Source organism: Homalodisca vitripennis, chromosome X, assembly GCF_021130785.1.
Source record: "Homalodisca vitripennis isolate AUS2020 chromosome X, UT_GWSS_2.1, whole genome shotgun sequence".
Taxonomy (NCBI): Eukaryota; Metazoa; Arthropoda; class Insecta; order Hemiptera; family Cicadellidae; genus Homalodisca; species Homalodisca vitripennis.
In genome coordinates, this window is record NC_060215.1 from 40,134,377 (window position 1) to 40,147,817 (window position 13,441).

Genomic DNA, 13,441 nt, shown 5'->3' on the forward strand with positions numbered 1-13,441 from the left:
TTATTATAGATGAAAATTTGAAAGAAATTTACCACGACATGTTGGTTAATAGAATTTCCTGCCAACATGAATGTAGAAGGATTAAACTGGGATTCTGTTTGGTACCAACAAGATGAAGCGTTCCCTCCTTGTGCAGCAGGCATACATAATGTTTTGAACCATACGTTTTGACAGCGATGGATAGGTCAAAGAGATCCAATTGAATTACTTTTATTGGGTCATATATAAAGCAAAGTTTATAAGTCTAAGACCTCCAACCTAAATGACTAAACAAATAGAATACTATATGAAGCAGCAGGTATGTCTGCTGAGATGCTACAAATTGCTATAGATCAAAGTCAAAGTCAAAGTCAAAAGTTTCTTTATTCATATACATCAAGTACAGAGATAGTGTCAAAAAGTAAGTTATTACATTTATGTGATAATAATAATCGATAGCATCAAAATTCATGATTTGTCTGATAGTTTGAGACATCCAGATAGAATTCTTGAAGTGTATAGATGGCCCGTTGAGAGAGTAGTTTCCAGAGTGCAGTCTTCAGTTCTTTTCCCTTCTTCGTCCGTATTTCTGTTGGTAGGCAGTTGCTCAGCTTTCTTCCCATGTAGGTCGGTTTTCTTCTCATACTGCGTTAAGTGGTGAGTGGGAAGTTGGTACATTGTTGAGTTGCGTGTGTTGTAGTAGTGAATGTCTTCAAGCCTTGTAAGGTTTTTTCTCCGTCACGTACATCACGAGTTCTTGGATATAGAGAGCTGTCACAGTCAAGATATTTAGGGTTGGAAAGGCCTCTCTGCAGCTTTCCAGGGGATGAAGGTTTGCAAGGATTCTAATTGCCTTTTTTGTGGAGGATTAGAATTCTGTTCATGTTGGTTTTTGAGGTTCCTCCCCATACAGCCAGTCCATATCTTATGTGTGTCTCAAACAGAGCGAAGTAGGCAGTACGTGCAGTAGTCAGATCTCCGATAGCTTTGATCTGCTTGAGGGCATACAAGCTTGAGTTCAGTCTGTTACATAGCTGGTCAATATGAAGGGGTCCAAGATTAAGTTAGAGTCAACTAAAAACCCCAAGGAATTTTGGTTTGGTCAACTAAGTTCACTTCTGGTAAGGAGTTTATTTGCCCTGATCTTCTTCCAAATCCTAATTGGCTAGTTTTGGAGGGGTTCACCACTAAGTCGTTTCCATCACAATATTGATATGCCATATTGACAGCAATATAAGCATTCAGGCACAGAATTTTCAGGAGAATGGTTGTCGAGGATTAAAGTTGTGTCGTCTGCGTACATCAAAAGTTTTAGTGTATTCACTTAAGTATTCTGGGAGGTCATTAGTAAAAAGAATGAACAGCACTGGGCCCAGCACAGATCCTTGGGGCACACCTCTTTGGATTGGCAGAGGTTGCGACCGAAATGCCTTGGTGGTTCCTTTTACTGTAGACTTAATTTCAACTACTTGACTACGGTCTTTGAGGTAACTCTCAAACCATTTTAGGGCCGTTGCTGTTACACCCAGTGCATTTCAGTTTCTTCAGTATGAGGTCGTGTCCTAAGCAGGTCGAACGCTTTGCTGAAATCGAGGAAGATCGCTGTAGTTAGGTTCCCATTTTCTAAGCTGTCAATTACTGATTCTAGTTAATTCAATCATTGCTGTGGTAGTTGATTTACCTTTGACAAACCCATGCTGAGAGCTTGTTATCAGGTTGTTGAGTGTACAGTGTTCTAGAAGCCTGGTGAGTACTACTTTTTCACAGAGTTTTGCGACGTTGGGAGTAAGGATATGGGGCCTATAGTTGCTTAATTCTGTTCTACTACCAGTCTTAAATTTTGGATATATTTTGGATATTTTTTAAAGCGGAGGGAACGTGGCCCTTCATTGAAAGATTTATTGAAGATGTCAGTGAGGGGGCAAATTAGTTCTTCTGCACAGTGCTTTAGTACTTTTGTGGATATGTCGTCTATTCCTGCTGAGTTTTTGGATTTTAAGAGCTTTTAATAATTGATCTTAACTCCTCTTGGGTTGTGGGTCTTAATGATCTGAGTTCACTGGTGTGAGTCCCTCCAGGGAGTTCAAACTGGTCTCCTGGCAGTGCCATTATTACGATCAATGGTGTATTTTGCAATGTTGGCAAAATAATCATTGAACTGTTCAGCTACAGCATATGTGTCTTCAATAAGTTGTCCATTGATGGTCAGTTTGAGCTGAGGTAAGGTGTCTTGTTTTTTTTGATCGGGACACTATTAATCGTTTCCCAGATGTTTTTGACTTAATTTTGGGAGTTGGTAATTTGATCTGCGATTCTTTGACTTCTTAGGGTCTTCAGTCTTTGGTCATACTTTTTTTTTTAAGTCTGTCGCTTTGATTCTGTCAGCAAGATTTCCTGTGGTTTCAAAACTGGTTGAGGTAAGCTAGGTAATCATTCTTCAGAATTAATGCTTCTGCATCTGCAAAGTGTTTAGGTTTGGTCTTTTTAGTCCTGGCAGTTTTAAGAGGGCAAGCAGTGTCCAGAGCTATTGTTACCGTGGTTCTGTAGTTGTTGTAAGCTTCCTCTGAGTTTAAAGATGTATACACTTTTTCCCACCTTTCATTTATTAACAACCATTTCAGCTCATCCAAGTTTCTTCCTCCAATTGCTCTGTGCACTGATTTAGGTGTTTTTTATTTCCTCTAAGTTGGTGATATGATAGTGCACTTCTGGGCTGTGTGATCAGAGAGTCCAGTGTTAAAGACTGATATGTCAAGTGCTTCAGTGATCATATTGGAAGCAATCCAGTCTATAGATGATTTTGATATAGGAGTAATTCTTGTGGCTGGCAGATCAACTCTTTGAATATTATGGTAAGCGAGCATTTCGTTTAATTTTGCTGTGTTTCTGTATGGCTCCAGTATATCAACATTTATATCTCCCATGATAATGAGATGTTTATTTTCGACATGAGTGTAATCTATTATACGAGTTAATGTGGCTATTGTATCTTCTAAGTTACTATCAGGTGATCTATATGTGCCTATGATGTAAGTAATGTCTTTCTTAAAAATTATCTTGATCATTGCGACCTCACATGAAAGTTCTTGGCAATATTGTGACATATCAACCTCCTCAACATAAGCTTGTAGAGCATCTTCTACAAAGATAGCTACACCTCCAAGTCTGTGATGGGTGCGGCTGTTAGTGGGCTATTAGTTCAAAGCCAGGTAACCATTTAATGGACTCTATCTGGTTTTGTCGGAGTCCATGCTCTGTTAAGATGATGACATTGAGTTTTTCCAGCTCCGCTAAGTGAAGGAGGCGATGGGATTTGCTTTGTAGTCCTCTTATGTTTTGATGCAGGATGGCAAGTCTTCCTTTTTTTGAGATTTTTGTCTGCCTTGCTTTGAAGTGCTCAAGTCTAAAAAAGATGATTCCTTTTGATCACTTCGAGGTTGTGTACTGTTCTCCAGAACCATGGTTGTCACTCTGCTTGGGTAACTATTAATGATTTGCCTGTAGTGGTCTATGTTTTTGTTGAAGAACTCCTCTATTGTTTCATTGTGTGTGATCGTAGTCTTGCATTTAGGGGGGGATGGTGTGTTGTGATTTTCCTAAGTGAGGACTGCTTATTTGTGGCCGTGTCAGGTTCTAATCTATTGTTGTCACTCCTTGGTCATATCCTGGTTCAGTTTTTTAAAAGGAGTTTGGCTGTCTCTCCTGGTCATTTCCTGGTTCAGTTTTTTAGAAGGAGTTTGGCTGTCTCTCCTGGTCATATCCTGGTTCAGTTTTTCAGAAGGAGTTTGGCTGTCTCTCCTGGTCATGTCCGGGTTCTGTGTGTTTTGAAAGGAGTTTGGCTGACTTCCCTTGTAGTTTCTTGGGTCATGAAACTTGTATAGATAGATACTACAATCGTCTTGCTCACTGTCAAACTGCCGAGGGAGAACATTTGAACATCTATTGTAAAAAAAGGTAAGCTATAACAATAACCTAATCTGGACCTACAGAAAGTTTTATTATTTTGTGACATGCAGAAAATTGTCAAAGGTCTCCTTCTAGACTGTTTCTGAATGTGGTGTAAAGCCATCCACAATTTGGAAAAATTCTTTTTTTTATGCTGTGAGGTTTGTGGCTTCATTATTTTATCTAATAGTAGGAATGACAACTAAGCTTTATTCAACAAGCTCAAGTTTATAACTTTAAACCGCTGCCATTTTGGCTAGGGTGAACCTTTTGAGGTCAGATTTACGGCATTGTGTTCTCCCAATAGAGACCTTTAATTACTCAATTTCTTATGTAATTATTATATGCAACCTTAAATTCTACAACTGAAAATATCTATAAGTATAATCTAAAGTATTCTATAACTGTTAATGATTTCAACTACATGATGCAGGTTGAATATTTTGTGCTTTCTCATGTATCAGCACAAGCCTTCCCCTTCCCATATTGTCATTAGAATTGTTTCACTAAAACAACATAATGAGAGCAGTTGCATAATGTTTTACAATTAAATTAAATTTTTTGAACAGTTAAGCTTGTTCAACAACTGTGTTGCTTATTTTTTAGTTTGTGGTAGTGGGTTGAAGACAATACTACTGACAATAAATTAACTTGTTGCATAATATCAAAATGATGATCGAATTCTTTAATACAATTGTTTTTATTTAGGACAAGAACCTGGGGAAACTTTGATGTAACTAATCCTATAAGGACTTCAATACAGTTTCAAGAGTGAATGGGTAAGGGTGGGGGATTAGGGCCTCCTGCTACAGCCACCACGAGAAGGAATGTGTAAATAAGATGAAGAGGAGGCTATCTCCGTTTCAGGATCTACTGGTCAAGACAGGCAGGGGGAATAAACCAGCCAGAAGTGTACCTTCTGAGAATCATAAAATTGTTACTCAGAATGATATTTTGAGAAAAACTTGGCAAATTATTTAAGGATGGGATTTCAAATCCAGTACTGCAAGACAATTGAAAATCTTAATGATTATGGTGGTGTATCCCTGAACAATTTAAAACTATATTATGCAAATTAATTTACCTTATTAATCACTATTTAACTATTTGATATATTTGGAAAAATGTAATCAACATTAATTGATAGAGGTAAAATGTATACAAAATTCATTGTTTGGAATTTTAGGTTGTCTTCCACTTTCCATTCTTCCTTGCTTAATTCCACTGTGGCAATTTACAGAACATAAAAAATTAGCCATTATCATAGAAAAATACCTCTCACCTTATGACAAAGATCTTAATGACTCTGATAAAGAAAACATGTTTTACTTACCAGTTGGTGTTACAGACTGTGTGGATGACTGCACTTGAACTGGTGGTGGGGGGGCAGGTTTGACCACAGGCTTGTTTATTTTTGGCTTCACGTCTTTGTGATCCTTCCGAGCTGCATCAGTAAAGAAGGGAAGGATATAGCTGAGGGGCATGCACTGCGGCTGCTGTTGCTCTTTTTGTTCTATAACTAGGGGGTCGTAATCTGGAAATAAACAACAATATCACCATACCATTGTCTTATTTCAATTTGGTTTGTCAATTAGATTGAATAAAACTGCTTTTCACATGTGTTTATTTAAATTAAATCTTAATTTTTCTAGTGCAGGTGTACCTGCCATTCTCATCAACTAAAAAGACCAAAATAAACATTTTTATAACTTTTATTATTGAAGTTAGTAATGCAACAGAAAAGAACAATACTAACTAATAAGAAAATATAAAACATTTATCACCCTCATAGAAAGCATTGTGGAGGAAGTCAAATACGAGGATATGCACTGAGCTATGTGTATCTTTCCTGAGTAAAACAACGCAAACCTAATTTTGTGAGAAAAGGTTTCTATTTGTCAGTATAACTTTCTACATTCCTATCTTACTTTTGTACATTACTGTTATTCCTGTTAAAACATTTTTATAAATACTGCACCAGCTTCTTTGAACCTTCTGTACACAAGTTTGCCACCTTATAAGGACCCTTATATTCTGATTCTGATTCTGAACTACTATTTTTTTGTCATGTCATGAGATTGAATGTATGCTCGCAAAGATTCAGAATCTTAAATAAGAGCATAAGTCATGTACTACATCAAATTTAAGGTCTTTATTAATAGGTACAATGCTGCAAATTTGACCTCAAAAGGTTCACTTTTTAATAAATTACTCTGGTTTGAAGATTAAAACATTTACAATGTAGGTCCTGTTCTAGATGGTTTAATATTCTTGTCTTGGCTCAAGATTTTTTGGTCACCCCCTTCCAAAAAGTACATTAGACAGTCTATTTATGTAGTTATGAAAGTCAGATTGATTGCTACAAAGATCTTTTGTCCTTATTGATACTCTTAGGGATAGACTTTTTAATGTGAATTGGAAATATTGCATTTATTGCTGTCTTTGATATGGATGTTTGTTTTCAATTTTTACATTAGTGTCCAAGAATGTTACTGAATTTGATGAGATAAACCAAGCAAATTTTAAAATAATAAATTTATAGAGATAAAAAAGAAAGTCATTAAGTTTTTTGATACCATGCTACCATATTATAAAAATATCATCTATGTATGTACCTGAACCAAATTAGAGGTTAATAATTTTAACTGGTTAAAAAATTCTTTTTGAACAGTCCCATAAAAGATTGGTGTAAGAAGGAGCTATCTGTTTGCCTATAGCAGTTCCTTTAGTTTAAAGGTAATTTTGGTCTTTAAGTTTAAAATTATTTAGGATTAAAATCATGGTCATAAGTTTAAGAATGAAATTAGTAACAAGTTTGCTATCGTTTGGGCATGAATCAAGGTAATTTTGGGCAGCACTGAGACCATCATCTGTAGGAATATTTGTATACAAAGATTCTACATCAACAGTGCATAATAAGACATCTTCAGACGAGGGTTGATTAATTTGAGCTAATTAATTTTAAAATCAAGGCAACTAGATGAGTTGAACCTAAGTCGGTTCTCTTTTCCTTCTTATATAAATATTTAGTTCTATGTAAACATTTACAAATATTCTACATCAGCTGATTGGAATCTTGCTGTTTATGGTATTTATTTGTTAAATTCTTTTTGGCTGTGTTTTTAATTCTTGGTTTGGGTCCTGTTTCTTTGCTTCATTAAATCAGCGTGTTTCTGATGAAAGGTTCTGGGGACTCTAAATATAACATAAGAAATAAAACATGAACACTGGTTTTTGTTTTAACTTTGAACTACTTGGAACAGTATTGAAGTCAATTGGTATTACACAAGATATATATATTCACTTTTCCACCCTATTTTTCATGTCACATAATACCCGATATAATCAACATATCAGGAAGGCTGCCCTTCATGTCAGCAATTTATACACTTCATTCTAATATTTTTAAATCGCCTTCCTTTTCTGTGTTCAAAAAGAGTATTAATGATATGTTATCGCAGCTTGGATTGGATGGGACTGAGGCTATTACTATCGGTACCAATGGGTGATCTATAGCGTTCCACCCCCTATCATCACTGTAACAGATTTTCTGTATGTGTATTTTGATGAATCTGAAACTGTCATAATTATTATGTTATTCCCCATTTAATTATTATGTTCTATATCTCTATCCATAATTCACATTGATTTTTTTCTGTTATATTAAGTATTTTGATATATATTCATATGATATGGATTATTATTAATATTTATCAATTTTTATTACTACTAAAAATACAACATGTCATTTACAATAACTTTGGTATTACTGTACGGACTGCTTGCCCATGTAGACTCATTTCCATACTATGTTTATACTTAAGAACTATTAATTAATTGAACTTTGCTTTAGTAATGCTTATTATTTCAATGATCTTTTTAGTTTCACAAAAAACCGTCATAAATCTATTTATAATTTGGAAATAAACAATATTTATTTTAATTTAAAGTTAGAAACATTTTACAAGTGCTTTGAACATGAGCTTTGTTAAATTTATAGTTTTTAACACATTCACTGCGGCAGACACCCTAGAGCATACTGGATTGCCAAGAGTACTCGGTATCATTCAATATAGAGCCGCAGTGAAGGTGTTAATACTTTATTTTTAGGGACTTGAGTATGCTACAATATTATAGTTTTGTAAAATAGTTTAAATTGGTTATAAATTTAATAATAACAAAAGTTTCAAGAGGATAGAAATTTTCAAAACATTTTGCCTTTTTAAGAGTACATGTATTTGCTAATAAACAATGTTGATGTTCCAAAATATAATTTTTTAATTTGTATAAAAATAGTACTAACATTCTGAAATGTATTTTTAATATCTCGTAAACAAGGGGTTTTTATTGTATTTGTAATTTAGTTCAGTATGTGCTTTTTATAAGAAAATAGTAAACAGAAAAAAGCTATATGCTCTTGTACTCATAATAAATAGACAATAAACACATCGCTTGTGCTTGTCATCTTTGAATGTCTGTGCACAGTTTCCTATGTTAAAACTGTTGGCTGCATCCAACCTTAAATCACAGAGAAGGTTCTTTCCCATATAAAAATTGTCAATAGAAGTTTTACCCTTGATTATGAAACCTTTTAAGAAAAAAAAATATTCAATGCTATAAGCTGTTTCCTATTGAAATCCCTGGACGGATGTTCCATCCAATGGCTGAATGACGGGAACATGCGCCATCAGCCACGACAAACAACGCCAAGCGGAGTGTCGTGGAACTAGAGTTTAAGAACTGATGTCATATGATGGAGCAATTTTAACACACCCACGCGCATGCACACAATTGCAATAGCTACCTGACACAACTCTGCTCCCTGCTACCACAGGCAAAACCTAGTTTCTCTGTGCTACTACTGACTACCTACCTTGATTCTAAGCTTGTGTGCTCGACAGGCCTGAGAAGTTGCAACAAACCGAAAACCATTGAAGCTAATGTAAGTAACAGTGAAACTTTCATATAAATAAGCAAAATACTAGGAGAGCTGTTTGTTTAGCGTTTATTAAGGTTTTGTCTAGCTATTTGTAGGGTTTGTTTGGAATTCATGAGTGAAATGTTAAATAATAAACAAAATTGGTTTCGGTAGTGGCACCAATTCACTAAATGACCCCAAAAGCTAGTGGAATTTTATTTTGTTATTGATAATTTTGTGCGACACATTAAAAAAATTCTAGATAGCTAGCGTGGGTACCTAAACAAATAATTGCAATATGTTTCAAAGTATTTGAAATTGCCGCTAACGGCTCGGAAAGTCGCATCATTTTTCATTAGCATAGTTCAAAACATAAGAGGCAGGATTATACTTTATTAAATTATGAAACCAAAATTCAATTCACTCCTTGATTGTTGTCTTGATATTTTAAAAATGTTGCTCCATAAAAGTCAGGATGAAGTTTTAAGCATAATTTATTTGCAATTTTTAATTAGTTTCTTCTTTCTTATAGCAATAATAAAACTTGCAAGTGTTTTTTATTGTTGTTTGAAGCCTCTGTATTGCCTTTTAACTAATCATTGTTATTGAAATACAGTTTTTATTATATACATGCATTGTATTACCCTTTTATTACATTTTTGCTAAAAACCTATTAATTCTAAAGGATGAATTTAACTTCAACACTTCAATATTATTATTATTACCTAAATCCATACTAGTTTATCTTTATTTACCTTAATGTTTTGATATTAGCAATCTATGAAAAATCATATTTGTCACATGAAATGAATATTCTTTCTTTTATTAGATTTATATAAATAACATATGGTATAGCAAAAAATTTGGATGGGAATGTTGAGTTCGGATTTATAATCTGTCAGCGGCCACAGTCCTGGATAGTGTGATTGTTGTGCTGTTAGGCTATTGAGCTTATACATGTTCAGACTGTGTATTGTTCTTAGCGACTAGCGAATGATTCTATTCCAGAGAATTTAACATGAAGTGCAGTTACAGGCCTGATCAACGGACTCTGAGCAAAAGTGTGGGGATCCAGAGTCGACTACCAATGACAAAACCCGAGCATCTGGACACGCTGTGATACTTGTCAATTTGTTGGTTGGTGAGAAGCTGGTGAGGGGGGTTGATAGTGGAAGCATTGTTAGCAACTCTGGTGGCTTGTACGCGAACCAGGTCAAATCGTGTACATTGGTTGTTTACACTCGTCCCATGAAGATGATACAAGGTTTTATGATCAAGGGTTTTATGAACTAATCCCAAATTAAGAAGTTGCATTCAGTTACTACTGAATGCTTAAGAGCTGTTACCGACTTTGAACTTGACACACAGATAAACTGATGAAACCATACAGTTATTGAGAATTACTGTGGCTCAGACAATCTCATAAGGTTGATAAAAATTATCACAGAAGGCATAGTCTCCTATAAGTATACAACTCGAAAACTTCAAAACCTTTAATACAGCTGTTTACTTTCCTTAACCAAATATAAATTTGTAACCTTTTTTGACCATATGTTAATACTAAATATGAAATTATCAGTTTTAATGTGATGATAAATCTAAAAACAGTATATTCATAATGAACCACTATAACACTATAAAAATATTATTTAGAATTACTCTTAAGGCACAAGGAGGATTCTGCTGCTGAATGGCTTCAAATAATCCATTACTATTCACATTATTTCTTGTTTTTTTCAAAAGAAAAATTCAGATTCTAGGATTTTCATAATTTACTGAATGATATATGTTGAGGGGTGTTTATCATGATGGCCAAAGGCATTACTATCAATTGGGCATGCTGTGCTTGGTGATAAAGATAGAGATAAGAATTCTAACTTATTTTACAGACAAAGACCTAGTGGATTCATCAAGAAGTAATTGGAATTTTTTCCCTTCAATGTATTTGGAAATCTTTAAACATAAATACAAGGTGTCTTAAAAGTCCCACTTCCCCCATAAAAAGTTAAGTTGATTAACCTTTCTATGAATCGAGATGGAGTGATTTACTTTAGGGGTTGTCTATATGATTAACTGAGGAGCTTATTGACATATGAAAATGTTTGACTCCCCCCAAATGGGACATTTTAGGGATAAATCAAAATTTTCAAATAGGAACCCCTAGCAAGTGAAACCTTATTTTAAAGGTATTATAAAAAGAAGAATAATGGTTCAAACTACAGGTCTCTGATGTTTATCAAATTTGGTGGCCAATTAAAATTTGAATTTTGTTATAAAACCCCCACAGTTTAAATTACATTTAAAGTTATTGCATGGCAGATAGAAACATTCACTGGTTAATTATTTTGAGAACTTGGGACACAAAATCACAAAATAAGTTATTAAAAGATTCAACAAACAACAACCATGATTAACATTGCACTTGTTAGGTTTGGTTTTGTCTGACCGAAGGCAATTAGGAAGTCCTGGGAATACAATAGCTGGTTTTGCAATGTCATCTCTTACTGTTTACCAGTTAGTACATGAGACACATTCAGTCCAGTAACTTTGTCAAAGTGATCTTAATGTATGTGCAAAGTATGTGATACATATTAAGACCACTTTGACACAGTAGTCATATTGTCATCAACTATTAAAATTGACTCCAGTCTATTTTATTTTCTTTTTACTCAATGAATAAAAGTGTTGCTTGTTAACACTCATATGAATATACAAAGTTTGTTTAAAGATTTATTTATTCAGCTATTAACCTTTATTCTATCACGGATACCAATAAGACCAAGTGTCCATAAAGTGACACTTTTATTCATTGGATAAATAGAAAATAAAATAGACTGGAGTCGATGTTAAAAGTCAATAACAATATGATTTTAGTGCAGTCTTATGTTGTAGTACCCTTGTATGCTTACGGGATATTTTATTTTAACACTGCTATAAAACCTAATTTACTAAAAATAAAGGTAAATGAGTCATGTGGCAAGACATATTGAGAAATACTTTACACTTTAAATGTTGCATGAAAATTCATTTCTACATAGACAAGAATTAGATCTATGGTGGTGCATGTCCAACCATGGAGTTTGGCTGAGTATGACTGATGCTCATGAGTAGGATAACACTATTTCTCTTTTGTCTGCTGGAAGGATGAAAACATTTCTTATCTGCACAATTGTATGTATGTTTCTGTGTCTGTAGGACATCTGGAGAATGAAATGACATATACGGATTTGAAATTTTGCATGGAAACTCAGCAAAGCTTATTACATGACACGTGGTGTGGCATACTGTTACCTTGTACATATAATGTAGGATTATTGAGGGTTATGCCTTCTTGAATCCTGATTAGATTTATGCTGTCCATAACCTACCATACATAAAAAACACTAATTCTCCTTTTCTAATCGACGTCTGCTAGAATTGGCACCAATTAATACTTTTTTTTAGTACCCTATTTTCTACTTGTCATTAATTGTATTTTGTTAACCTAACAATTCAATGGGGTAGACTTTTACCACCAAATGCGTACCCCGACAACATATCAGAATATTAATATTATTATGTAGGCTTACATAAATTATGTTTACTAATAAGTAAAACTTAACGATCTTATACTTGGGCATCACGTCTAAAGCAAATCCATAATTAGTTCATATATAATTCTAAAATAAATATATGCCTTTAACATATAATATCAGTAAACAGACAAAATAATCTACTTTAGGTTAACTACTACTTTGACATTTAGGCCTATTGGGTTTTACATTTAAATTACATAGTTAAATATTGTTTTTGACATAAGAGTTTTTAAACAATTTAGTTGCGACTGAACAAATTCACTAATAGGCGAATTCGGTTGGATGACTTTAAGAAACTTATTTTATTTTATCAAAGGCCAAACAGTAAACTCTAAAAGTTAACCTAGAATATAGCAGAAGTAAATAAAGCCATAAGTATTTATAGCTTGTAAAATGGTAAAGGAAACCTTATAATTCTTATATGATAACATAGTATTTTATTGTACATTTCAATATAGGCTATTTGATTAAATTAGCAAGGCTTTTAGTTGTTTTTCTACTTCAAATTATGATTTAATTATTGTTTATGCGTCATATAAATCCGGGTATTCCAACGTATATACCTAGTGTTCTTAACACTAGTTTATCTCTTGAAGATACTGTTTAGAGGCTTTAAGCTATGAAAGTGCTTAGGCTAGGGTCGTCTTCGATTTTGGATTCTAGTAGCCTAGACCTTGACCTAACCTAACAAAGGATGAGGCGATAAGGGTTATATGGGTTGATAAATATGTATTGTTATTAATACTTATTTTTAAATTACCAATGTGGTTATCTTCAATATGCCATATTAAATCGCTTAAACTTTGAAAAGTAAGTCCACAGCCATTAAATTTACAGATGTTAACCATGAACACTGCCATTCCCATTACACTGATAAACAGCTGATTTTGTAGTAGCTCGTGAGTAAGGTATATGTTCAAAGTCAAACAATAGATATGACATTTCTAAACTTATTCGACCTAATAAAAGTAATTTGATGCTGTCTTACTGTATATTGTAACTTTTTTTACGTTCCAACAACCAT

At 34.0% G+C, this 13,441-nt stretch overlaps 1 protein-coding gene across 1 annotated transcript in view; it reads right to left on the reverse strand.

Annotated features, from left to right (window-relative positions):
* LOC124368947 (juxtaposed with another zinc finger protein 1) overlaps window positions 1–13,304 on the reverse strand; it is a 38,848-nt gene extending 25,544 nt beyond the window's left edge. Inside the window, exons 1-2 of the mRNA XM_046826514.1 lie at window positions 13,178–13,304; window positions 5,258–5,458 (exon numbers count right to left, since the gene is read on the reverse strand). Of these exons, the coding sequence (XP_046682470.1) occupies window positions 5,258–5,458; window positions 13,178–13,283 (307 nt within the window). The 5' untranslated portion in view covers window positions 13,284–13,304. The remainder of the gene's footprint in view (window positions 1–5,257; window positions 5,459–13,177) is intronic.
* Window positions 13,305–13,441: the final 137 nt, after the last annotated feature.